The sequence below is a fragment of the Ceratocystis lukuohia genome, assembly GCF_044167205.1.
Source record: "Ceratocystis lukuohia strain C4212 chromosome Unknown Supercontig4_pilon, whole genome shotgun sequence".
Taxonomy (NCBI): Eukaryota; Fungi; Ascomycota; class Sordariomycetes; order Microascales; family Ceratocystidaceae; genus Ceratocystis; species Ceratocystis lukuohia.
The window spans coordinates 924,369-950,403 of record NW_027263523.1 but is presented as its reverse complement, the minus strand read 5'-3'; the positions used below and the strand labels follow the sequence as shown (position 1 = coordinate 950,403).

The 26,035-nt window shown below is 49.9% G+C and overlaps 11 protein-coding genes across 11 annotated transcripts; 5 read left to right on the top strand and 6 right to left on the bottom strand.

The window, feature by feature from the left end:
• Positions 1-139: 139 nt before the first annotated feature.
• HOO65_040262 (Translation factor GUF1, mitochondrial) lies at positions 140-2,296 on the top strand (the record flags this gene model as incomplete). Its single annotated transcript, XM_071002658.1, has 3 exons — positions 140-334; positions 540-2,007; positions 2,085-2,296. The coding sequence occupies 3 exons, from the start codon at positions 140-142 to the stop codon at positions 2,294-2,296; spliced, it is 1,875 nt and encodes a 624-aa protein (XP_070859105.1).
• A 184-nt stretch (positions 2,297-2,480) lies between these two features.
• On the bottom strand, positions 2,481-3,448 carry HOO65_040261 (putative phosphoglycerate mutase protein; the record flags this gene model as incomplete). Its single annotated transcript, XM_071002965.1, has 3 exons — positions 2,481-2,950; positions 3,138-3,320; positions 3,418-3,448. The coding sequence occupies 3 exons, from the start codon at positions 3,446-3,448 to the stop codon at positions 2,481-2,483; spliced, it is 684 nt and encodes a 227-aa protein (XP_070859104.1).
• A 373-nt stretch (positions 3,449-3,821) lies between these two features.
• Positions 3,822-5,723, top strand: HOO65_040260 (Beta-catenin-like protein 1; the record flags this gene model as incomplete). The annotated part of the gene is made up of 3 exons (XM_071002711.1): positions 3,822-3,848; positions 3,935-3,986; positions 4,045-5,723. 3 exons carry the CDS (start codon positions 3,822-3,824, stop codon positions 5,721-5,723), a joined length of 1,758 nt encoding a protein of 585 aa, XP_070859103.1.
• A 228-nt stretch (positions 5,724-5,951) lies between these two features.
• HOO65_040259 (V-type proton ATPase subunit G) lies at positions 5,952-6,481 on the bottom strand (the record flags this gene model as incomplete). Its single annotated transcript, XM_071003044.1, has 2 exons — positions 5,952-6,214; positions 6,433-6,481. The coding sequence occupies 2 exons, from the start codon at positions 6,479-6,481 to the stop codon at positions 5,952-5,954; spliced, it is 312 nt and encodes a 103-aa protein (XP_070859102.1).
• A 720-nt stretch (positions 6,482-7,201) lies between these two features.
• On the top strand, positions 7,202-7,525 carry HOO65_040258 (uncharacterized protein; the record flags this gene model as incomplete). Its single annotated transcript, XM_071003064.1, has 2 exons — positions 7,202-7,297; positions 7,370-7,525. 2 exons carry the CDS (start codon positions 7,202-7,204, stop codon positions 7,523-7,525), a joined length of 252 nt encoding a protein of 83 aa, XP_070859101.1.
• A 388-nt stretch (positions 7,526-7,913) lies between these two features.
• HOO65_040257 (DNA-directed RNA polymerase II subunit RPB2) lies at positions 7,914-11,892 on the bottom strand (the record flags this gene model as incomplete). Its single annotated transcript, XM_071002504.1, has 3 exons — positions 7,914-8,076; positions 8,186-9,414; positions 9,499-11,892. 3 exons carry the CDS (start codon positions 11,890-11,892, stop codon positions 7,914-7,916), a joined length of 3,786 nt encoding a protein of 1,261 aa, XP_070859100.1.
• Positions 11,893-13,148: 1,256 nt separating this feature from the next.
• On the bottom strand, positions 13,149-14,630 carry HOO65_040256 (Indoleamine 2,3-dioxygenase; the record flags this gene model as incomplete). The annotated part of the gene is made up of 1 exon (XM_071000618.1): positions 13,149-14,630. One exon carries the CDS (start codon positions 14,628-14,630, stop codon positions 13,149-13,151), a length of 1,482 nt encoding a protein of 493 aa, XP_070859099.1.
• A 1,774-nt stretch (positions 14,631-16,404) lies between these two features.
• Positions 16,405-17,562, top strand: HOO65_040255 (UEV domain-containing protein; the record flags this gene model as incomplete). Its single annotated transcript, XM_071002893.1, has 4 exons — positions 16,405-16,455; positions 16,534-16,621; positions 16,685-16,923; positions 16,990-17,562. 4 exons carry the CDS (start codon positions 16,405-16,407, stop codon positions 17,560-17,562), a joined length of 951 nt encoding a protein of 316 aa, XP_070859098.1.
• Positions 17,563-17,760: 198 nt separating this feature from the next.
• Positions 17,761-18,342, top strand: HOO65_040254 (Ubiquitin-conjugating enzyme E2 variant 3; the record flags this gene model as incomplete). The annotated part of the gene is made up of 1 exon (XM_071000617.1): positions 17,761-18,342. The coding sequence occupies one exon, from the start codon at positions 17,761-17,763 to the stop codon at positions 18,340-18,342; it is 582 nt and encodes a 193-aa protein (XP_070859097.1).
• Positions 18,343-18,794: 452 nt separating this feature from the next.
• On the bottom strand, positions 18,795-20,687 carry HOO65_040253 (uncharacterized protein; the record flags this gene model as incomplete). Its single annotated transcript, XM_071002713.1, has 2 exons — positions 18,795-19,343; positions 19,425-20,687. 2 exons carry the CDS (start codon positions 20,685-20,687, stop codon positions 18,795-18,797), a joined length of 1,812 nt encoding a protein of 603 aa, XP_070859096.1.
• A 748-nt stretch (positions 20,688-21,435) lies between these two features.
• HOO65_040252 (pheromone receptor) lies at positions 21,436-22,698 on the bottom strand (the record flags this gene model as incomplete). Its single annotated transcript, XM_071002856.1, has 2 exons — positions 21,436-21,857; positions 21,912-22,698. 2 exons carry the CDS (start codon positions 22,696-22,698, stop codon positions 21,436-21,438), a joined length of 1,209 nt encoding a protein of 402 aa, XP_070859095.1.
• Between the last annotated feature and the right edge of the window lie 3,337 nt (positions 22,699-26,035).

Sequence of the window (26,035 nt, the reverse complement as noted above, 5' to 3'; positions counted from 1 at the left end):
TCTTTCTTCCTTCCTTATTCTCGCCCGATGCGGCTTAGGGTTAGCTGAAAGATTAGAGGCTACCATAGATGCATTGGCGGTTCTCAACTTCCGTGCTAGGCCGGCTGCAAACGCGAGCCCAGCATGTATCCATAGGGAAATGGGCCACAGCAAGCAGCTTTCCCAGCCTCGGTTCCCAGCTAAAGAAACGAAGAATAGAGCTGTCGGCTGGATGGTGCCGGATAGCCAGCCAAGAACGATATCATTCTGCCACGGCGACAGCGGCAGTGTCAACACCATCGTCACGCACACCTACGGCAATAGAGCAGAGAATTCTTGCGATTCCAATCGAGAGGTACCGGAACTTTTGCATTGTAGCTCATATTGATCATGGCAAGAGCACACTAAGCGATCGCCTGCTGGAATATACTGGCACAATTCTGGCAAATGCCGATAATAAGCAGATTCTGGTATGTTATGCGACAAAAAAAAATAGAAGGGATACAGGATTGGTATTTTCTGTTAGAGATGGACATTGGCTAACATTTCCGGTGCTTTAGGATAAACTAGACGTTGAGCGCGAGCGAGGCATTACCGTTAAGGCGCAGACCTGTACGATGATTTACAACTACAAGGGCCTCGACTATCTCCTTCATCTTGTTGATACTCCTGGACATGTTGACTTTCGTGCCGAAGTTACTCGGTCATACGCATCTTGTGGTGGAGCTTTGCTTCTCGTCGATGCCAGTCAAGGCATACAGGCACAGACAGTGTCAAACTTCCACCTGGCCTTTGCTCAAGACTTGACTCTGATCCCTGTGATCAACAAGATTGACATGCCATCAGCTGACTTGCCGCGTGTCTTAGACCAGATCGAAAACACCTTTGAGTTGGACCGTAAGAGTGCTGTGCTTGTGTCAGCGAAGACTGGGAAGAACGTGCCGGCAGTTTTACCTCAGGTTATCGAGCAGATCCCGAATCCTGTTGGAGACGCTAATGCGCCCCTAAGGATGCTGTTGGTGGACTCTTGGTATGATACGTTCCGTGGCGTTGTTTGCCTTGTCCATCTCTTTGACGGCACTGTCAAGACAGGGGACAAGCTAATTTCCATGGGTACAGGCGTGCATTACACAGTAGGAGAAGTTGGTATACAGTACCCCAATGCCGTCCCACAAAGCATGTTACGAGCGGGGCAGGTTGGATATCTTTATTTCAATCCTGGCATGAAGCGCATCCAGGATGCTAAGCTGGGTGATACATTTACGTTCGCTGGTAAGGAAGATACGGTTGAACCGTATCCGGGCTTTGAGGAGCCAAAACCCATGGTCTTTGTAGCTGCATTCCCAGTTGACCAAAGTGACCACCACAAACTCGCCGAGAGCATCGGCCAATTGGTTCTTAACGATCGTAGCGTCACTCTACAGAAGGACCACTCTGAGGCTCTAGGTGCTGGCTGGCGTTTAGGTTTCCTTGGTTCCCTACACTGCTCGGTATTCCAGGACCGACTGCGCCAAGAACATGGTGCGAGCGTTATAATTACAGAGCCGACCGTGCCAACAAAGATCATATGGCCTGACGGTAAAACAGAGATTATCGAAAACCCGACTGAGTTCCCAGACAACTCTATGCACTTGAAGATGGGAACGCTGCAGGAGCCCTATGTCACAACAACAATAACGCTGCCAGAGGAGTATCTTGGTCGGGTTATTGAGCTGTGTGAATCGAACCGCGGCGAGCAGAAAAGCATTGAGTTTTTCCATTCTACGCAGGTCATTCTTAAATATGATATGCCGGCGCAACAACTAGTCGATGACTTATTTGGCAAACTCAAGAGCGCAACGAAGGGATATGCCACGTTGGACTATGAAGATGCCGGCTGGAGAGAAAGCAACCTGGTCAAGCTACAGCTTTTGGTGAACAAGGTCCCAGTCGATGCGGTCTGTCGAATTGTGCATCACTCTCAATGTGAGCGTATTGGGCGACAGTGGGTGACCAAGTTCAAGGAGCATGTGGACCGACAAATGTTTGGTAAGTCTTGTTCCCTAGGATACCTACTCTAGCAAGCCCCTAGCTTTGTCTGCTAACGCCAATCTAATCCTTTGTAGAGGTCGTTATTCAAGCCGCTGCTGGAAATAGAATCGTCGCCAGAGAGACACTCAAGCCCTTCCGGAAGGACGTGTTGGCTAAGCTGCATGCTAGCGACATCACTCGTCGCAAGAAGCTTTTGGAAAAACAAAAGGCGGGTCGAAAGAGATTGCGTGCCGTAGGGAACGTCGTCATTGACCAGGCAGCTTTCCAGAGCTTCTTGGCCAAGTAGATACGGAGGGAGAAAGAGGATGTACGATGCGATGTTGTATGTATGTGTATGAGAGTTGTACGATAGTTGTGTGATGAGATACATGGAGAGTGTGTAAAACCTGCCATGATATTAAATATCAATCTAAAGGCAATTTATAAGCAGAAAAATGACCGCTTTTTACACGTGCTTGGAGTTTGATTCTTTATTGCTGCTCTGTCGCCTCCACCGCATCTGGCTTCATACCCTCGCCCAACTGCACCTTTTTATACCATGACCATCCCATACCACCTTGTTTAGTTTCATCCCTCAGTCTTAGCCCAGTCATTTCAACTTCAGCATCTGCTTCTTGTTCAGTTCTAGTCTCAGCGCCAGCCTCGCCAACAAAGTCGAAGATGCGATAGTCGGCATTGGAGTACCACCAGCCGCAGACTGCTTGACGTAGGAAGCCTGAGTGTGAAACTACGATGACCCACTTCTCGGAACGCTTCTTGAGACTCTCACGTGCTCGTGCGCCACGCGCAAGCAGCGCAGACCGGCCCCAGGCGTACTTTTGACCAGCAGGGGAGGTCTTGTCCGGGTAGACAGGGTCGACGTCGGCGAAATTGATGGCTGGGAACTCGGCTTTGAGAGTAGCGATATCTGAGCCAGTGTCACAAGGTTTTGCCGTGGTTTCTAGTATCGAGTCAGCATGGGCTTTTCCAACTGCTCATAGCGCTACTTTGGTGTGGAATGGGGCATGGTGTGATATAGGTTCTGGCCTCGCTGGTCTGTGTTGACCGCCACTTGCTTGGGCCAACCTTAGAACACAATAAGCGTGTACACGAATTAGGTACGCAGAAAGTGCGGAGACAAGACATACCTTGCCAATCTGCGTCAGCAACAAACGAGACTCCTTTTTGCCTCAAGAAGTCTAGAGCAATCAATGCCGTCTGTATTGTTCGCCGCATAGGGCTCACGATGATGGCTACATCCTTGGGGTCCAAGTCGGCGAAGCGCCGTTTCAAGTTTTCATGAAGATCTCTTGACTGGGCCTCGCCCTTTTCTGTGAGGCAAGGGTCACGTAGGTCATGGTTACGTATGGGATAGTTAGCTTGCGGAAGCACAGTGGGAGTGGAGGGAAGAGAGAATGAGCAAGAAACTTATCTGTAGCATTGTGAGCCGCTTCAGCATGACGGATAAGAACCACTGTAGGCGGCATTGTAACTAGGAATACAAACTGGTAAAAATAATGAAACAATGAACGAAATATGAGTTAGAGCAGGTCAGAAACGTGGGCTATGGCTTGTTAGCGAATGTTAGTTTTATAGTTTTATAGCAATTCTGGACCAACCAACAATCGTCTAGTCTCGGTGAATACAAGGCTGTGATTCTCGGTAAAGAATTAGTGGGGCCTTTGTTTTCATTGATATTTTAGACTGCTTGTCGCTAGGGGTGACCGTCAGCCTCGTGGTAAATACAGATAAATGCATGCGTTAAGCTGTCAAGGAATCTCAACCGAGTGATCTTAGTCTCTGTCTCCAAAGCCGCCAGTTTGAAAGTCACCATGGCCAGCATAGATGAGATCTTTAACGTGAGTCGTTGGCTTTTCTATGTATTCTTGGATAGTTGAAGAAGCCTACCGTAATTTGAGCTCGATGCTGACGTAATCAACCACAGGGTGCGAAGACATCAGGTAGCAAGCGCAAAAACGAAGCTATCCGTGATCCAAGTGAGAATACACAATCTTGTGTCTCCGTGGATATTACAACGCTAATATGTGCCCTCAGACGAAATCTACAAGGCTGCCCGCACCGGCAACACGACTCCACGTCACTCTCAAGCCGATGATAACGATGTTGAGGCTGGGCCGGCTCTGCCACCAGGTGACGACGAAGACATCGGGCCCGCAATTCCCGAGGACGATGATGACGATGAAGAGGGGCGCTTCTTTGGCGGTGGTATCAGTAAGAATGAGCAGGAAGTGCTCGACTATGTGCAAGGCGACGACGCACCAGTTGAGAACATTGACGAGCCGTGGCTGAGACGCAAGGTGATCGCCCTGGAGAAACATATCAATAAAAATGCCGAGCTGCGGGCTAGGTTTGAGGGCGAGCCGCAAAAGTTTATTTCTAGTGAGGCAGACCTCGATGCTGACATCAAAGCGCTGTCAATCCTCGCCGAGTACCCTGCACTATACACGGAGCTTGCCAAGATGGGTAGCGTCGCGAGTTTGGTTGGCCTACTAGCCCACGAAAACACAGACATTGCTATCGATGTGCTGCAGCTCCTAGGCGAGCTAACAGACGATGAGGTTGAGGCTACTGAAGACCAGTGGGATGCCTTAGTCACACCTATGCTGGATGCCGATTTCCTGGAGCTACTGCAGTCGAATTTAGTGCGGTTCAACGAGGACGATGAGGCAGACTCATCGGGTGTTTACCATGGGCTATGGATTCTGGAAAACTTATGCTCAGGTCGCAGCACTATTGGAGAGCGCGTCGCTACACACAAGCCGCTTGTCACCTACCTGCTTACCCGCGCATCAAAGTCTGAACCCACCGGTGTTTCGCAAAACACTCAATACTGCACCGAGGTGCTCGCGATCCTGGCCCAGAGCAGCAAAAAGGCCTGTACTTCTCTAGTCTCACTCAACGCCATTGACACGGTCCTGCAGCTAGTAGCACCATACCGCCGCAAAGACCCGGCCAAGGGCAGTGCAGAAGAGGAGTACCTAGGGAATCTCTTCGAGATTCTGGTATGCCTTGTAGACGGGGATGCAGGCAAAGCCAAGTTCCTTGAAGCTGAAGGCGTTGAGCTATGTATACTTCTCATCTCCGATTCCAAAAAGGCCAAGACACCTGCCCTGCGCCTGCTTGACCATGCTACAGATAACAAGGCTGATTTTAAATCAACTACTACGGCTACGCAAGTTTGCATGAGAGTTGTCGATGCTGCCGGGCTCAAGCCACTCTTTGCGGCGTTCTACAAGACTAAAGATCGCGACATGCTGGATCATCTGCTGAGCTTGTTTGCGTCGATGCTGCGGCTCCTTCCACTCGACGAAGCACAGCGCATTCGTCTGCTAGCCAAATGGGTCGAAAAGGACTACCAGAAGCTTGGCAAGTTGATTGAGCGGCGACAGAGCTTTGCGCGATCTTTAGCTGCAGTAGACAGCAAGCACGGCGCGGTAGACGGCAAGCTGCCTAGTGATGCGAATGAAACTGTAGAAGACGAATTCTTGACGGACCAGCTGAGTGCAGGTCTGTTCTCACTGCATAACATTGACCTAGCCCTAGCATGGCTAGTTGCTGAGGATGGTGGAGTACGGAGCAAGGTGCAGCGGGAAGTAGGATATAGCAAGATTCTCAAGACGTTGGAGTTTCTACTTGAGGGTATTAACGGAGAAAGCGAGGGCGATGACGATACAAGGGCCATGCTGACGACACTTGTAAGCCTCCTCAAGTAATGAGAGTGGGTAAATCTACTTGTAACAGAGAAAAAGGAGAACAATTCGGGGTATATAACCACGGGTATATCACATTCAAGCGTTTAGCAACAGTGAATATAAAGACGGAATTTGTAGTTGATAATCACGAGCAAGAGACTGACACAAGCTCAAGAAGAGTAAGACTAAACGCAAAGACGGAGGGCTAATGGAAACAAGTACAGAACCAAGAGAAACAAGCAGTGATGCTTAAGCAGCACTTGGGGCCACAGGCTTCACATCGAACACGGCACTCAGCAAGTCACCAACGACCTTGACTTGGCCCTGCTTGCCAGCCTCCTTGATCTCGGCGATCTTAGCCTGGGCATCCTTCTGGGCCTCGGCCTCGGCCTCCTTGTTGCCCTGAGAGTGTTCAGCCGTGAAGGCCTGGAACTCGGCGTCCTTGCGGGCACGGTAGTTGTCGATTTCCTTCTTGGCCTCGTCACGAGCCTGCTTGACGCGCTTGGTGCGGACTGAAACGGAAGAGGTTACAAGTTAGAAGCTAATAAAGCAGAACTAGGGCGGCAAGAGAAGGGATGGAGGGTGTGCAATGGGTGTTAGTCGGGTCTAGATTAGAAGTTTCCTACATTCGCGAGCTAGGTAGAAGACAAAATAAAACGGTTAGCAAGTAAAGCAATTGGGACGTTTACTTGGCCAATGCCAAGCGATTGGGAGAGATATCGACACCCACCTTCCTGCACGATTTGAGATGCCTTCTTCTCGGCCTGTTTGAAGCACATTGCGTTAGTTTCTAGCCTCTACTCCTAGTCCTAAGTCGCAGTAAAAGCCATCGCTCGATGCTCATGGAAAAGAATATGGAGTCGTACGTCGAGAAGGGTCTGGATACCCGCGGAGCTTTGGGCAGACTATAATATGGGCACAAGCGAAGAGTTGGAGTTAGTAGACGTGTCTTTGTACGTTTTCGAGTATCGAAATGTGAAGGTATCGTGTATCTCGCGATAATGCCGCTTTGCTGGTAACGTCATGGGCAGGCATGGGTGGGTGGGTAGCCTTTTGATCATTAGCTCATACCATGTTTTTATGTGTGTGAATTGTCGAGGGATGGACTTGAAAAGAAGAGAAAGATGGACGCGCAGTTACAGCAAAGTGACGAAAAAGGCGCAGATATATAAAGAATGCACAGCCCACGATGAATTCTGTTCCAAGTCAGCCATTGCTCCGTCCGCAAGACCCAGAGCTTCACTAAGCCGCGTGAGGTTTAAGCAACGCCACTATTGTTGGTACGTGCATATCTTTATTAGATGCATAGCCTCACGCTAGCATGCATATATTAGCCTATATGCAAGAATCGAGGCTTGTTCTATTATTCACAACTAACAAGCTGTGCTATTCATCACGACGAAAATGTTTCCAGTCCACGGCTCATGACGCTCTCACAACCGAGAGCCTCTCTTTTAATAACTCCCTTGTTTATTTATTCCCTTTGAATCCGCGTCGCAATGTCACGTGCATCTCGTTTCGCCATTGGCTTCTCGTCGGTCTTTGCCACAGCGACAGTGCTAGCCGTGCATTTCCAGCAGCAGGCCGAGAAGACAGTGAGTCGTCCAGCCAGTTTAGGAACCTGTTATCCTCTCCGCTAAGCACATCCTAACTCGCGCGTACTATAGGCCATGCACCAGGGTGTCCTTAGAGATATGGAGCAGCAGCGCATCAAGCATGAACGCCAGCTCGATTTTGACGCTCAGCGAGCGCTGGAGCAGGAATACATGAAGGACCAGACAGTCAAGGGGGCTGATTTAACAGGCGTGCCAAAAGACCCGTGAGAATTGACGGGGTGAGGAGGGAAAGCAGGTTTCTGTATTCGGAGAGCCTGTTTGTTGATATCAAGGCGGGGAAGACAACTTTGCACTGTACTACTATTACTACTACCACCACTACTATTTGTAAATCTCATGTACTATTACTTTGACGAGTATATTCAACATCACATTATATGAAAGCTTTTCCAAGTGCAGACGCAAACAAGTAGATACACCGGCTTTTTTTTCTAGACTATCTTTAACAATGCCTTGGCTTGAAGGAGAAAAAGGAAGAGCAAAGAAAAAAAAGCGACAAACATACGGAGAAACCAGCAAACAAATACAAGACAGCCCAAGACAATAATACCAACAGTAGCACTAGCACTAGCACTAGCACTAGCTGAACACAAACTCAACGAATCGTAGCACCAGACCGGTCGGTGAACATTCTGGCGGCAATGTTCATCGACTGCAGTTCCTGGAATAGCAGCTTGGCTGCATAGGGAATGTGAATCTGCGCAATCTTAGTCTTGTTCTTGCACGGCCGGCACTCAAACGACTGCTTAGATAGGTTACTGTAAGGAGAGAAGAGCATGTTAGTATATCAAAGCCAAAACCAGCGCCAGCACCTGCACCAGCACCTGCAACTGAAAAAAAAAGACGTGGGCTCAAAAAAGTACTTACGCAATCGGCGTCATCAGACCACAAATCTCACAAATGTGCACTCGGAAGGCATCCGAAACCTCAAACAACCGCTCCTTCAAGAACGCTGCTGCACCATGGGCAATCATACAATCACGTTCCATTTCTCCGAAACGCAAACCACCATCACGAGCACGACCTTCAACTGGCTGTCGCGTCATGATCTGCACAGGGCCACGCGCACGCGCATGGATTTTGTCATCCACCATATGGCGCAGACGCTGGTAGTATGTAGGTCCAAAGAACACCTGAGCACGCAGCTTACGACCTGTGTGGCCGTGGTACATGGCCTCGAAGCCTCGGGACTGGTAGCCGTGCTGACGTAGCAATGCAGAAACTGAATCGACGGTGACATCTGTAAAAGGCGTGGCATCACCCTCCATACCCTTGAGCGTAGCCACTTTACTCAGTAGACATTCAATCAAATGGGCAATGGTCATACGCGAAGGGATGGCGTGGGGGTTAATGATGATATCAGGCGTGATGCCCTCGCGGGTAAATGGCATATCTTCTTGGCGGTATGTCACACCAATTGTACCCTTTTGACCGTGACGAGACGCAAACTTGTCGCCAATTTGCGGCACCTTTGTCGTACGCACACGAACCTTGACATAGCGCATACCATCCTGATTAGTCGTCATCACCACACTGTCAATAATGCCGTTTTCAGTAGAACGCAGGGGAGTGGATGCGTCACGTTGTGTATGTTGTGTAGTACGTTGGCCCATCTCCTGTGAGTCCTGACCAAGGGGAGAAGTTTTTCCAATGATAATGTCCTCGCCTGATACACGCAGGCCAGGGCATACAATGCCGTCTTCATCCAGCTTGTCATAGGTTCCATGCTTAAGTCGCAAAGTCTCATTGCGGAAGGGCTTCTCGAAACGCTCAACCATATTGATACCCACTCGCTTTTCACAGTCTGTGTAGGAACGGAAGAAAAGACTGCGAAATAGACCGCGGTCAATACTGCTCTGGTTCATAATGACGGAATCTTCCTGGTTGTAACCAGAATAACAGGCGATAGCCACAATAGCGTTTTGACCCGCAGGCAGTTCACGGAACTTGAGGAACTCCATGGACTGGGTGGTGGCCAGAGGCTTTTGAGGATAGTACAGAATGTTGGCCATAGTATCCATACGGCGAGAGTAATTAGTAAGGAAGAAACCCATGGCTTGTTTACCCATGGCAGACTGGTAGGTGTTACGAGGGGACTGTGGGGGTGGGGGGCATTGTTGTTAGCGACCATCATCTTTACACAGCTTATGCCATAGTATGGCCGTTTTCTTCTATCTTACCTGATTGTGATCGGGGAAAGGAATAATACTAGCGCAAATACCGAGAATCATGCTGGGGTGGATCTCGCAGTGCGTGTACATGTGCGTGGTTGGCTTGATGTTAGTCTTCAAACGCTTATTGATGTCGTCGTCACCCATAGGTTCTTCAGGCACATCGACACCGGACTTTCTTAGTCGATATGTGTCGAGGTCCTCTGGTGTCATGCAAATCATGGTGGTCTCCTCTTCTTCAGCATCCAAGTACTCAATAACACCCTGGTTAACTAGCCAGTTCCATCCAAACTCGCGCGGCCCACCCGTCGGGTTCTCCTGTTCCTCACGGATACTATTGACGTGGTCCTTGGTAAGCACTAGTTGGCCTGCTTCCAAGCCCCGGTCAGGGTCGGCCTCGCGCTGAACAACAAACACAGGCCGCATAACACGGCCAGCGTCGGAAAAGATCTTGAACTCCCGATCTCTGATATCACGCACTAGTGAGACCTCATTAGGTAGGTATGAGCGTCTTCTTGTTTCCGTCATCTCCGTCACCAAGTGCTTGGGGTCCTGATGGACACCAACCCACACACCATTGACAAAGACCTTGGTGGCGTTGGGGTAGCGCAGCGGCTCGTACTCCTCAATAATTTCCATTCCACGGTTGATCATGAATTCGATAATGGGATCTGAAGGCGTACCCACACTAACGAAACACATGAGGGACAAGTTCTTGACTAGACCGCAAGCCTGTCCTTCGGGCGTCTCTGCAGGACACACCAGACCCCAATGCGTGTTGTGCAGCTGGCGGGGTTTGGCCAGCTTGCCATCACGGCCAATAGGTGTGTTAGTACGACGCAAATGCGACAAAGTAGACGAGAATGTGTATCTGTTCAGCACCTGAGACACACCAGCAGTTGAACTAGCGGCCTTCTTCTGGTCACCCCAGTTACCTGTTGCAAGAGAGTATTTCAGGCCGTTGGACAAAGCACTGGGTTTGATACCATTGACCATTAGGAAGCGCTTGTTTTGCTGGATACACATGCGCATGTAACTCGCTAGCTCGCTGTTGATGCGACGGATAATATTTCGGAAGAGCTTGGCCAACAGGGGACCCGACAGATCCAAGCGCTTCTTGCCAAAGTGATCACGATCATCAACATCGCGACGACCCAATGAGCACTGCAGCAGTTTGTGCACCATGTATCCTAGGAAAAAGGCCTTTCTTGTTTCACTACCCTCGGTTTGAGAGATATGGGGCAATGTCTCTTTCTGTAAAAGATCCTTAGCAGCACGGATACGCTTGTCACGTGTCAGGCCATAGCTCTGGCCACGCTTACCAATGTAATCCAAAGCGACCTCACGGTCTTGGATGACAAAGGCTTCCTCAATACACGGACGCAGCATCTCGAGCATCTGAGTATCGTTGCGGTCGTAGCAAATGTGATTCAAAATATCCTCATCACTAACCACACCAAAAGCACGGAACACAATGGCAACAGGCACGTCGCTCTTGACATAGGGCAGAGTTGTGCGAATTGTGCTGCCAAAACTAACTGACTTGCTAGCAGCAGACTTGTTATACAGACGCAGAGCTAATTGCGAAATCAGACGCGATCCCTTTTCCAAGGCACTGCGTACCTCAGCCGTGTAACTGTAGGGACTGGGCTGGGCCTTTTTGAATACCTGCACAATATTGGCAGCGGAGCGTTCCTGGGCAATGAGTACCTTTTCTGAACCGTTGATGATGAAGTAGCCACCCTGATCATACGGACACTCATTCAGCAAAAACAGGCCCTCGTCATTTTCGCGACGTAGATGGCAAATTCGCGACTTAACCATGACAGGCATTCTGCCAATAAAGACAACATCCTTCATGTCGTCTGACTTGCCTTCAGTAATGTTGTCATCTACAGCCTCGTCTTCCCACTCAATACGTGTAGGGTGCTCGCCGGTGCGCTTCAGGTCGTCTTGTTGATCGTCGGTGAGCTCGTTGAGTGGGATGGGTGACTCGACAGCGAGACGCACTTTGGAGGTGATCTTTAGATAGAGAGGGCTAGCATAGGTCAGGTTGCGCTCACGGCACTCGTATGGAAGAAGGGTCGATTCTTTTCCATCCTGCTCGGTGATAGACGGCCGCGAAACCATGACCTTGCCGAAATCAACATCGTATCTACGCAGCGCAAAGGCACGGCCGTCGTGGCTGGGAGGATTTGTCTGATCAATGGTGATGTGCGAGTATTCGCTAACGAGATCCTGAACAGTAGTGGTTGTGAACTCGTCAAAGGAGTCCACTTGCTGGGAAGCTAGACCCTTGGTCTCGAAGAAGGTTGAGATTACAGACCAGCAGTCTTCGGGCGTGATACCTTCGTCGGCCTCTCCGTACTCGTCATAGTCGTAGCCATCGTCATAGTCTTCCATGATCGATTGGTATATGTGCGTGCGAGGATGAGAGAAAGGAGGGCAAGGAGAGCGTGACTGACGTCGAGACGGCAAGGGTTCGGAACAGGAGGTTATAGACAAAGCGGGATCTCAGTGATAGAAAGCAGAGAGGATGGGACGGCAGTGATAGAGCGATAGATGGCCGGAATGCAACTATCGGACGGCAAGTTCGAGATGTGGTGGGACAAGTCAAGTTGGCTGGTAATGAACCTTGCAAGAAGCTGGGCTGCTGAGTAATGGGAAAGGACAGCGATTGCTCTGAACAAGCACAGAGGATAATAAAAGGTTTAATGCAAATAAAATAAACGAAGCAGAAAGACGAGGCAACTGGACGCTAGTCAATCAAAAGAAGCAAAGAACAAGAAGAAAAAGAAGAAGAGAAATGCGCGTAGATATAGAGGGAGAGGTCCAATGTCAAAAAAACCCAGGAAACTACTTTTCGACTAGGTACTTTCGGGCTTTGCTTGTGAGCTTGCTGGCGGTTCGTTCTGGTGATGAATTTGCGATGCTTGCTTGCCTGAACAACGAAAAACCTAGAAACGATTGAGCAAAGCCTTGCGAATAATAGCTTTTTATTGGCTGCCTTGTCCCTCAAAGTAAAAGCTAGCTAGGCCTCGTTCGTTTGAAGTTGCCACCGCGACGCGAGACAAAGTCTGAGTGTGGCGGTATGTGGCGTTCTGGCGTGCCTCCTCTTTTAGAGCGTTTTTCTATAACCCTAACCCTGTAATATTACCATCGTAGTGGGCTTACTACAATAATCGGAGTTTCAACAGGTAATCGATCGATATCTAGAGTAAAATTATTCATGTTAACAGATGCCGTAATACCATGCACTCTATCTCTCCAGCCAGCAGTTCTCCTTGAAGTCTTAATTACCCACAAGACTGCCTATGCCACTTAGCCAACTTCAGCCAAATCAAATCCAGATGAGCCAATGGCCCACCTGCATGTAGATCACTCCTCTTCTAATGATAATAAGGCCTACAGAGAAGGGAGAACAAGGATTGGACAGAGCTTATGCAGCCATGGCATGCGATAATGCCATAATATACATCGGCTAAATATTAAAGAATGTGGCGTGTGTTGCGTTTCACAAAAGGTAACTTCACGTCGGCTTATACAACACTAAGGGTAGATGACGCATTTGGCTTTCTATTTGCAAGTAAAATACAACAGATAGATCATAGATGCAGCACGATAGCGTATGGAAGCATAAAAGGAAATCGTCACTATCTCTAATAGTGGCAGATGCCGCCCTCGCTAGTCGACCATTCGCCAGCAAGCCCAGCAACATCCAAGTCTTCCTCAGCCTTGAGACCAGTCTCAAGTTCTGTCTTCCCGAGGAAAAAGTCTTTCTGGCCCTCAGGTTTGCCCTGGCGTTTCATAAATTTGCGAGCCCATGCTTGAGCTGCAACCTCACCGGTCTCATCACGTGCCTGCTTCAAGAAGGGAATTAGTGCCGTGCCACCCGTGCCGGTCAGCTTTTTTCTAGCTTCTTTCTCGCTAGTATCGGACATGTTCAGCTTGCGCGATGATGTGGCAATGTTGATAGCTTTCCGCGAAGCCCCGGGGCTTTGGGCGCGAGCTGGGCGAGATTCGCGTGACGGGACAACAATGTAGCGCGTGACAATGTTTATGTGTTTATCACGGAAAGCGCTTAGCATAGCGATGCAGGCGTCGTATGCTAGACTCAACTGCGGTTGGTCTTCGGCGTTTGCGTGCACATATTCGCGGATGTTGGCGACTAGCTCAACGTCACGCAAGAAGCGAGCGTGACCTCCCGGCATATACTGCAGCATTTCCTCCATAAAAGAGTGCCGTGAAGACGTTGAGTTGCCGTCAGACTTTTGGCCGGTAGGCCGGTGGGAAATACCAAGAGCTATGTCGAAGAACTGGATCAAGCTGCTCTGGGCATTAGAACCGCCGGCGTACTGACGATATTCGGTGTAGCCACGAGCATCTTCGTACAAAACACCGCTGGGAAGGCCAGCATCTGCCATATTGCGGGATCCGGCCAAGAATGGCCGGATTTGGTTGTAAAAGACAAAAGGAGCACAGCGTTCATGCATGCGCTCCAAGAGGGTTGTCAAGTCAGTCAAAAGCTCGGCTAGATGGCGTAGACACGAAGCCGCTGTATCAGGGTCATTATCACGAACAGCCTGGATAGTCTTCAGCAAGAGGCCAATGCTGGGCGCTCCCCTGGCCTCGATAGCGACAGACACGAGATAGAACCAAGATTCATCAAGTGAGCCAGTGAAGGTATTCAAAGTCGACAAATTCTCGAGGTTGTCAATATCCTCGTCAATGAACAGCGGTTTAAAGTTCCACAGACAGACTGCAGCATATGTTGCCACAGGAGGGAGCTCTAGGTGTTTGGAAACTTCCAAAAGGGGAGCGGAAATGCAGCGAGGGAGCTTTTCTTCAGGGCGGTCATCTCCCCAGATGTATGCGTGGGCCATGAAGCAAAGCATCATGTAGGCACGACGCCACTCAGCCTCATCCTCGAGACCAATGGTGGATAAGACGGGAAGTCTGTCAATGACGCCACGCAGCCGACGACTTAGGATAAGGGCCTGCAAATTAGCCATGACAGCCTCCCACTTGTTGTAGTAAGGGTCTGGCAGTCGGGTGAGAGGCAACGCATCTGGCAGGAAGCCGTTCTTGAGAGAAACGCCATAGCGGCGGACATCCCGGAGATCTGGAATAGCAGGAAGCATCTTGGAGTGCTGTATAGAGATGTGGGATGGGAGCAAACAAAGAAGAGGCAGGCACGCTCTCGTTCTTGGGGGGAGAAGCAGCCAGAGGATTCGCAGTATATGTAAGATGATCGGGCAAGGTAATTTGTAATAGAAATAGACCTGACGCAAGGAGTATCAATAATGAGCACTTAACGTACCGCGATACTCCTCAGCCGTGCGAGAACACTGCCAACTGCGCGCATACGGGTTCGAAACGGAAGAAAAAAAGCGAAGCAAGCCTAATAGTCAGCAGAGCTAAAAGGCAGCGAAAAGCGGAGAATGCGATATGGAAGTGACTAGTTAGTGGGGGAGAGAGAGAGAAAGAGGCCGGCGAAACAAAGGATGGGTGCCACAGAGGCTTTATAAGAGACTAGAGAAGAGGAGGAAGGAATTGAAAAAGTGAGAAGAGAGAAGAGAAGAGGGAATGGGTAGGAAGGGTCTTGGTCCTAGTGTCCGGGCCTAGTAGCTAGGCCATAAAGGACAAACGAGCCTCCAGTTGAATGAGACGTTGACATTTGGGTGGTCTGAGGGTGGACAAAAGGAACAACAGAAAAGAAGTGGTTCTGGAACCGAGAAAAATTTAGATCCCTGGCTGGCTATTCAAGTTACCTTGCGCAGCTGAGAAACTGTGCTGGTGGTAAGAAGTCTGATCGAAAGCTTAGATACAGCTGTGGCTTATGGTGGTTACAATGTGGAGAGGAAAAGAAAACAGAGATCATGGAGAGCCATAAAAGGGAAAGAAGAAGCAAATTCTGATGAATATCCTAAACAGGAAAGAGACATCACTCTTGCCTGTCTCGTGCTCTCAAAACGCTACCTAAACGAAGCCCGCGTCATTGCGCACCTTCTTTCTGTTTTTGGCCATGTCCCACTCTGTCTCCTCTGGTTTTATCTCAATGCTCAATTGTGTTGTTGTGTCTCTTCTTAGTCTGCTGTTAGTACTGCATAATACTGGATGCTGATGGCGTTTCTTTTGTTCCATCTTCCGCCCTTGCGTCATCGTGCTACTCCAACGCTTTTTACTGCTGCGAATGTACGTGCTTCTGCACCCACACTCCTTCGATTGAGTCAAAATACTGCTCCCTAGCGCCCCTCTTTATCGTCTTCATTACCTCCCGCTGCCTCCGCTCGTTCTTCCCTTGACCCGTGACCCTTTCGTTTCGTCTTGCCCTCTTCGCTGCTTATTGGTACATGTTTTAATCTGCTCTGCGCCCAAATGCCTCGTGATGTGACAGGTCTCGTTTTCTCTTTCTATATTTTGTCGCTGCTATATACCCATATTTTCAGCGTATGTACCTTCTATCTGATCTGATTTGCATCAGCCGATTTTGGTTACAGAAGCGTTCCACTGGACTGGTTGTCGATATGTGTATATCCGAGAATTTGCCGGAAAGCGCAGCATTCAAAGTGGGGGCGAATGCGCTTGCAGTGCTCTATTTTGTAGCTTGCCAGCAACAAGGGGTATGCAGAGATACTTACGTAGTGCCCCCGCAGTCCCGAAGCCCCAGCTACTACTATCATCAAGCTAAAAAAGCACAACATTGCAATTGAAGTGGTTTCCGCCTACATAGTTGTGTGCTCACGTGGGAAGCTATAGGCCGAACTTAAGCGCTCGGCAACCCTAACTGTCTCGCGGCTGGTGCCTCGGAAGCCTTCTAAGCTTGGCCCGCCTCACCCTTGACATCATTGTCATCGCGAGAACTAGTATCACAACAACGACGACCCCACATTAGCCTCAAGACGCCAGTCCGCCATGCCGGTGCCTCAGCGAGTGCTCAACTGGCTGTATAGCATTCTGACTGGGGTATGAACTTCCTCGTCTAGACTGTCCATAAACTATACCGCTCTGACTGTGCACTAACCAACGACCTGCTGGCAATAGGAGTACCAAGACATCAACCGCAGCTACTACGACATCTCACAGGCCCTTGCAACGTATCCCAATCTGACCCTTCAGAATGAAGTTCACAGTAAGTCTTGTCGTGCGATAGTCGGCTGGGAAGATGGAAGCGCTAACCCTGCATTTCCGGCAGCCTTCTCCAATGGCGCCTCGGCCCTCATGCTCAACATATATGGGACCGTCCCTGTTGTGTTCCGAGGCCATACATACTACTTCCCCATCTCCATTTGGGTTCCTCATGCTTACCCACGCGAACCGCCAATAGTCTACGTGACCCCCACACCAAAGATGGTTGTTAGGCCTGGGCAACATGTCGACCCCCAAGGGCAAGTCTATCATCCGTACATCTCGGGATGGTCAACGTTTTGGGATGTAAGTAGCTCATGGTGTTCGCTGAAAGACTCGTTTCGTAACTAACGTTGGGGGCCTTACCTGTAGAAATCGACCATTGTTGATATGCTTGCCATCTTGATTGATGTCTTTGCCAAAGAGCCCCCCTTGACTGCCCGGCCTGCTCCTGCTTCTGCTCCTCCTCCCCCGTCCTCGATAGCCACCCCAAATCCATCGCAACCAAGCAACATTCATCAGTCCGCAACCCCGGCGCCTCAAGCACCGAAGCCACCTCAATCATCGCAGCAGACAGTACAACCACCGCTTCCTACGCATTCACAGTATCAGCAGGCAACTATACGACCCCACATCCCCAATCATACTGCTGAACGTGCCGCCGTTTCAATATCTGGCCCTCCGCCACCTCCTCCAAAACAGCCCCATGCAAACTCGAGCGCGGCCAACTTCAACTCCACCAATTCTACGTCATCTCCTAGCCCTGCAGGTCCTACCAACTCGGATAATCCGCGATATGCTTCGCCAGCTTCACTGCATAAATCACAGCCATCACCCCAGAGTAATAGCGCAACACCTCCTGCTGCAAGACTGTCCCGCTATGACTCTGCGCCCCCCTGCCCCATCAAGAAGCGCACGCTCGGGGATCCCACCGCAGCAGCATAGTACTACTGCCATTGCCCAAAACAACAATGGCTATAGCTCTCCAGCACTTGCTTCTCAGAGCCCGCCTGCTGCAACACCGACCCGCGGAGCTCATTACAACCCCCTCCATCCTCCACATCACTCTTACCAAAATTACAGCCTGCCACAACAACAGGCGCCTTTCGTCCCAGACCCTAATCCACCAAAGCCAAAGCCCCCATGCCAGACCTTATGGATGAGCCTGTAACGCCCTCGCCCCCACCCTTGACTTCAACTTCAGCCAGTGTCGCGCCACCTATTCCGCCCAACCCGCTCAAAGATCAAATTACAAGTGACATTGGCGCTGCTTTGCATGCCAAGCGCCAGGAAACTCTGGAGCGCTATACTAGTAGCATTTCTGGCTTACACACGCAACATGAAGCCATGGCCTCAGCTATGCAGGGCATGCATGCCGAGCTTGCCGACCTCGCGCACTTCCACCAAACGACAATCACCAACATATCCATTCTACGCGACACCATTGCACATGCTGACAAGATAATTGCCGACAGCGCTAGCCTGCCCAATGTCGATATCGACGAGCTGCTCGTTGCACCCACTGTCGTTGCTAACCAACTGTACGCCGTGGTGGCCGAGGAGCGTGCACTTAATGATGCCATCTTTGTTCTGGGTCGTGCGTTGGAGAGGGGACGTATCTCCCCTGCTGTCTTTGCAAAAACTACGAGAGGCCTTGCTCGGGACTTGTTCTTGCGTAGGGCGCTAGTGCGAAAGATCGGGAAGGGTATGGGCCTGGACATGTAGCTTGCATGTGTACATGTTCGTATTTGCTTAGGCTGACTGACTCTATGATTTGGTTGATGCATGTTATGAGACAACGAAGCGTCAAATACTATTTATTTTCTTCCTACATCGAGCAACTAGGTAAAGCAAGTGACTAGTAGGCTGCGAGCACAATAATCCACAGGTATTGCAATAAGAATATTGGGTGTACATATATGTGCAACAGTCAACTGTGAATCAATTGTCATTAGCCCAAAGCTGGCCTCTATGCAGCCATATCCGTAGCCAACAACTAGTGTATGAAATAAACCAATATCTATTTTCATGTCCAAACATACAGCGCCCATCCTAACCCTTAACTCGAATGTTTGCTCCTCCCCCTATCCCTCTTCATATAGTGTTGTTGTGGCTGTCTGCCGCTCGTGTTCTATAAAACAATGTTAATGAGGGCGAATGGGCATGATTGGTAAAACTCAAGCTTCAGCTGTATTGAAGTGACGGGCCGTATCTCCCATGTACTGCCACTTTGCCCTCTCTTTTCTTCCCCAGTGTCTGTTGGGTCGGGGATGCTGCAAAACACAGCTAGCAGCGGAGGCATTGTACGGCCGCCACTCGGCAGGGTCTTCTGTGAGAGCCTGGCGCTGGAGACTCTCTAGAAGAGTCAATTGTGCAAATGGCTTCCAGTCTTCGGGAAGCCATTGGGGTACGTGCACCGCAGCAGCATCTGTTTCACTGCCAATTTCGTGGTGAAAGCCTCGGAAGCGCAACTGCCTCCGGAAGTTGCCTTTCTTCTTCGTATTCTCTAGATTGCCATGTGTGCCATGGCCGAGCTTGAGACTAAAAAATGAATGGCGCGGGGCTTGACGGCTTTGGGGCCATTCCGGCTCAGCGGGGGGGAGTTGGAGAGGCTTGGTGGGTGCAGGCACAGAAGCACCATTAACAGCAGCAGGGGCCATGGAATTCATGGCAGTGCTGTTGGCTGCACCGAGTGGACTTCGACTTTGCTTGGCCCGGGGTGCAAACTAAGACCCCAAACTTAAGCTCCATCCAGAGTCTGCTCGCTTGTTATATGCCCTTTGCCTGGCCCGTGGATTGTGACTAACGTTAGGTTGTTCCAATGGCTGAGAGTGGGGCTCTGGCAGCGACAGTTCAAGGTTGAGGCTATCTTCAACAGGCGAGTTAGAATCCTCGCGATCAGAGTGCCATAGCCTAGTTAGAAGGGTCTCCGAAATATTTTTCAAGGCCCGTTTCGGCTTTCCAGTAAAGGTGGCACTGGTGTTTTTGGTGGCAGACATGGGTGCCATAGATAAAGGGTGTGCATCAGACTTTGGTCGATACCCAGCGAGTTTTGTAGGCTTTCGGTACTCCATCTGAGGTTCATAGAAAGAATCAGTGTTGTATTCGTCGTCTGCCGTGGAAGAAAAGCCAGAGTTGGTCATCGTGGAGTTTGAGCGATAGCGTGAATGCAGCCTAGAGAGTGCGGCTGAGGTTGAGCTTCTATGGAGGCCATGGGGACGAGGGGAAGATAGGCGTAGCTGGCCCGTGATTTCGATCTTGTCATACTCGTCACTGGGCTCTCCGACCTTTCGGATTGCGGAGACAACAGATGAATACCACGTATTATTATTATTCGAGCGAAAACGCTTAGAGTCGCCCATTGTGTTTGCTCGTCTATAGCTATGTAGAGGAATGGGAATTTTGCTTCTAGCGGGGCTTTTTATGACTAGCCAAGATGAGCCATCATCGTCATCCGAGGCTATGTCGGAGGCAGTAGCAACATGCGCGCTACTAGTAGGAAGAGGGGGGGCAAATTCTTTGGTTGCGGCTGTGGCGATGGTTGTGGTTGTAGTAGCAGAGGACAGAAGAGGATACGGAGACATATTGCGAGTTCGTTTTATCGTGGCAGTTGTACAGGAATTGTACCGCATCAAAGACGAGTACGAAGGGTTGGGCTGTAGTGATGATAGGCCCGTCGAGTAGGACGGAGCGTCCGATGAAGGAGTGGAAAGGCCTTGGGCCGAAGTGGCTGTAGTCAATGTTGGGCAATGTCCGCGATGACGAGACTCGATCGCTGGGGTAGAGTCGGCATCTTCGAGAGAAGAGACATGGGCTTCGGGATCAGAGGCCGAAGCAGAGCTACTCTCGTAGCTGGGAAGCTTCCAGCGACGTCGAGGGCGGGGCCGGGCTCGCTGCATAATAGGCATCATTGGTTTGCAATCGCATGATGAGTCAGTAGCAGCGGCATTGGAAGGGGAATTAGAGACCGGACAAGGCGACGGCGGAGTTCGGGGTATCTGGTCTGGGATCGAGGAGCCGGCTGGGCCAGGGCCGGGAGCACATGTGGGAGGAAAGAATACTGCCGCCATTTGTAAATATGCCGATAATTAAATAGTGAATACAAAGCAGTCAGTACTCGAGAACCAAAACCAAACAAGAAGAAAAGACTTGATAAGAGAAGAGAGAAACGCAGCACGCCTATGCGCAGGAGTCAGCCAAGATAAATGCGCGCCGTGGTTGTTATATGAATGTATAAGAGACGAGACGGAACAAGTGACTGGATTTCCGTTTCTTGGGGAAGGAGTGTGGGCGGGGGAGCGGGCGGGCGACGGCGGATGAGAAGGTGTCCTCTACGGCAAAGAAAAAAGAAGAGGGGGGGGAGGAGAGGAGAAGGGAGAAGAGAAGAAAAAAGGAGCATGAGAAGAAATTTCAGCATAAGTTTGTGTGCATAAAGAGATCAAAACACGCGACAAACTCGCGATGATGAAACGGAAGGGACGCGCAACAACGGGAGTGGAGTCAAAATGGGAACCAGCGCAGCTACCCAAGCTTGAGAAGAAGCAAGTAAGTGCCTATTGTGGAGGGGTTAGGTGACACAGGATACAGACTGACGCACTATATATATAAAAGTCATAGGCAATAAGGATACAAAGTACTTGCTACGGCACAGCATACACGGCTTTTATAAACAACGTATATCATGGCATTGCATTTTCTTTCCACAGCAGCAAACTCTCACTTTCCCAAAGGAAAAATGAAAAACGAAAATGAAAATGAAAATGAGAGCCAAAAGACACAAAAAGAAAACCAATCGCCTTCTGCGAGCTCAACAGCCAATCACACCTCTTCTCTGCCACTTGCCATGCGCTTCTCGCTCTGTTGATCCAAGTCCCGCTCAACAAGCACAGCTCTAGCCTCAATGTCCATCTTTGTGGGCGAAAGGCTGCATGATGTGCCAGCGCGTACCATGTGGGCCCTGCCAGCGTGCGACTTGTTTTCAAGGTTACGAGAGCCGCTTGCCATAGGCTCCCCATTCGTCGAAATCAAGCCGTGGTTTTTGAGACTGAGCGAGCGGTTGTTCCTATTGCCATTAGAGCCGCTGGGTGATCCGATATTGGCGAAACTTTGAATAGGGCTGTTTGAGATACGTTGGGCAACGAGAGAGCCATAGGAAAGCACGCAGATAATGGACGTCATCATCCAGGGGACAACTTCGAAGCGGAACGCCATGCGCGTTAGTTGGAGACTAGCGAAGATGGCTGGAGCCATGTGTTAGTGCGTGCCCGGACTACAAAAGCGACGATAGGACCTACTCGGAATGACCATCATGAGACCGTTGGTAACCACCAAAACCTCGATCGGCGTGAATTTGTTGCGTGATGGAAGGAAGCGCTTGTTCTTGGCAAGATGCATGATGAGCTTCACGTTGAACAGACCCGCAAACCAGAAGATATTGGCCGCGAAAAAGACGTTCGATACAAAGAAAAGCCGCCCGGTATGTGTACTAACTGGCTCTATCCGCAGTGCAGCCTGGCTGTATAGCACATAAACCACAATCTTTAGAGCCAAAAGTGCCATGCTAGAAAGAACTGAAACTGTCATGGTTACCCACTTGATCGTTGGCGGCCACAGTTGCATTATCGTCCACAAATGCATCATCAAAATGCACTGAATCAAAAGGAACGTCATCCCTCCGGCAGCATTGGACCCAATGCTTACGAAAAAGTCCAAATTATTGACTTTCAGGTACTCGCCGCTAGCCAGGTCATACAGCTCGGTGAAATTGGAGGGGTAGTACAGCGCCAGCAGCAGTGTACGGAACATGTTGACCAAGAGGGCGGCTGCCTGCAGCCTCACGCTGACCTTGCGCATGCGTTCAGGCAAGCTAAACGTCACCAGAGCTAGGAAGATGCCACCACAAAGGCCAAACTGAACGCCGTAGGAGATGGACTGGGAGTAGTAGATTCCAACAACGTAATTCATGTCATCCAGGGATACGCCAATCTGAGTCACCCCGTCTGACAGCGTGATATTGAAGATTTGGGTGTACGGATTAAAGGCGCTGCTAGATCCCGGAGTGGCATTGTCTTGATTAGACATGGTGAACAGATGGGCAAAGATTTGGAAACTTATCAGTAGAAGCAAAGGCAGTCAAGGTGCAGAAGAGTGCCCTGTCTTGGACGGTGAGAGCCAGAGCCAAAGCAATGTGAGAGTAGAAATTATATAGTAAAAGGAAAAGAAGGACGGCCTTGAAGTCTGTCTCTGAGAAAGATGGATGATGCAGCGAGAACGTTGGAGGGAGATGAAGACGATATGGAGCCCTTACTCATTATATACACGGCAGACTAGCCGGGGCGTGGGGATAGATAACAAAGAAAAGTCTTGGAAGCTGACAGATAATATCGCAGAATACCAAAGAAGAGGATGGGGGAGAAGGCAGGATATGACCACAGAAACTCAAAGAATCATAGACAAAGAGCAGGAGAACTAGAGGTACGCCATAGAGAAAAAGCCGCAGTCTACCAGTAGCCAGATATCGATGTGGTTATCATGCCAGCCCTAGCGTTCTCCGTCCGGGCCTGTCATGAGCTTTGTACTACACACAGCAAAGGCTCAGCTCAGCGAGAAAGAGAATGGTTTCAACGAAAGTGGTAAGAAAGGGTATGGCCTGAAACTAGATATATCGCAATCTGATTTGTCGAAATGCGAGATTTCAAGCACCAACTCTGCCAGTGGCAAGACAGCAAAGCAACAATGAAAGATGTGTAGGCAACGGCGGGCCAATAAGGAATAGTGACTCCGGGTTTAGGAAACGGAGAGACTATATTTCAAAAAGAGACAAGGAAAAGAAACGCCACTTTCAAAGGTACTTGGCACTGAGCTTCACAATAATGAAGCTGGAGCTGGAATCAAAGAGGCATTAAAGAAACGAGAGCCGGCATCTAGGATCGTTCTGTCATGTCCTGTCTAGCAGCATCTTTCACTCGCATCCTTTTCCATGGTGGGCTGCTGTTCTAAAAGAGTGTAACTTACAGACCCCAGCTCACTTCATCTGCCCTCAGGCGCCCGGATCTCTTTTGGTTGTTCTGCTCGTACTCCTGGTGCTAGCCCAACTGCGAGTTTGCCAGACCCTTTCTATGATCACATTGCAGCGCAACTCACCGGCCCTGGTGGGATGCAAGAAAACAGGGAGTGGAAGAAAGATGGTAATGGTATAGTAGCCGGGAGAAACATTGAATGGATAGGGAGGGAGATGAATCAAACGGTAAATTAGAAATAAAATTGAGACCATACACAGGCAGTTACTCTACAAGCTGCCTGCCGCCACTGCTCCCAATAAATTACCTGACTTTTTATTGTTGCCAATTTTGCATTGCCTCTTATATCGAGGACCGCCCCTGTCAGTTTTGACCAGGATGTTTCCTTTTTGGGTTAAAAGGTGTCTTTCTCGCTTGCTATTGTTCTTTAGTTTAGTGGGTCCAGGCTTAACATTGTACCTCCGAAAAGTGGGGCCGGTGATTGCTATTGCCACTGCTATTCGCCGATCCGCACCTCGACATGGAAAAAGAAACGATAAACTAAAATAAATAAACGAGCAGAATTGGGCCCAGACGCCTCCTGATGGCCTCTTTGTAGCTATCGGAAGTCAAGCAGAGCAAAGCCGGTCTAGGCTTGGTCTTGGCCCATTCCTATCGCCTGCCCACTACGCAATAAAGCGTAAAGGAGGCTAATCACACACAGTTTCACTCAACATCTGAGGCTTGCCAGCTGGTTATACTCTGCAAGATACGCTTTCGTCTTGTTTGCTCTTTTTCTCGTGCTCCTAGCAGGCGCTTCCTGCCTCAATCTGCCGTGCTTGCAGTGCAGACTTGCTAGCTCTAGCGCCAGTTATCTGTTCGCCCGTTTGATCTTGGTGATTCCGTTAGACGTTAGATAAATCCAAGTTCAGCTAGTTATCCGTTGCACTGCTATTCAGCTGCAGCTCTCTCAACAAGGGAAGCCCTAGCTTCCTATTCATATACAGCACGTACAGGTTGCTCATGCCCCCAAGAACTGTGACTAGCTGCCTGCACCGCCGATGGCCAAAGCCTGCATCTCCCCCATGGCGTGCAGCATCTTTCATATCCCCCTTTCGTTTTGTGACCATACTTGCTTGGCCCGCCCCCGCACCTGTACTGTGAGGTGTGGATATAGCGTCTGTGCTCCTTGTCTTGCTTGGTCCCAGGCTAACAGCGGCCTGTCGGCTCAGCCTAGTCCCAGCCCTTGATCTTTGCAATGGCCTTGTTTCCGATGCATACTGGTCTTGTCGCTTCTCCTCATCTTGTCAATGTCAACGCCAACGCCAGTATCGGTGCCACAGCAGCAAGCGACAGCGGTGCATGTGTTTAACTTGACGCACGTATGTTTGAACTCATGTCTGTATGCAGCTGTAGTCTCCTTGCCATGCGCGCTGTCATATTCCATTCTGTTCCGCTTCCTACAGTGTCTTTCTTTATCAAACCGCCATGAACAACTGACGACTCAGGATGGAACAGTGCTCCACTACTGCTTTCTCATTTGTCCCCTCTTACCATGTTCATCTCGCATCTGTCTAGCCCTAAGACCATTCATAATCTCCTTTTCGTGTCCGCCCATCTCAGGTCACCATTTTCATATACGTCGGTTTGAGGGCTACTTTCTTTTGCAGCAAGCCATACCGACCCTGACATCGCATCTGATATTTCAAATCAGGTCCACTGGCCAGCCTGTAACGCAAAGGAAGATACGCAGACCCTGCAGCTGCGTCTCTACACACTCTGATGCTCGTATTAACAGTGCTTGGGTGACACTGCAACTATTAGCAAGCTGTAAAGAAATAAAACTGATCATTTTACTCCAAAGAGCACTAAAGCCTATCCCGCCCCCCTCCATTGTGCCAGCCCCGTGATGAGCAGTGCACATACCAGATAACCCAAGCTAATCTTACAGGCAGCCACCAAAGCACGTTTCTCACCCTCGCCAATACCGGTATTCATACACGGTGGTAATATAGGCGGCGATACACACCCCCAGTAGTCCGTGCTATCTTCCAACACCGCTAGAGCAGAGATAGCGCGTCACAAATAGAGCCATTTCTTGTATGAACCTCCGCTCAAGCCAACTTCAATCTTTCGGCCTCGATCTCCAATTCCGTGACGACTTCTACTGGCTATACTCCCAGGTTCATCCGTTAGCTTCAGTCCCATCCAGACAGAGGCAAGGTGACACAGAGCGAGTGAACCAGCCCCCGCCCTCGTTTCCCATTAGAGCCGAGAGGCCACTCACCTAGGCACAAACAGATCACCCAAGCCACTAGCGAAGAAAGTAACAGCGACCTAGATTCTCAATCGTTAATAGAGGTCCCCTTCAAGCAACTCCCCACTCCCGCCATCACTCCAGTGATTCCAAATCTATATAT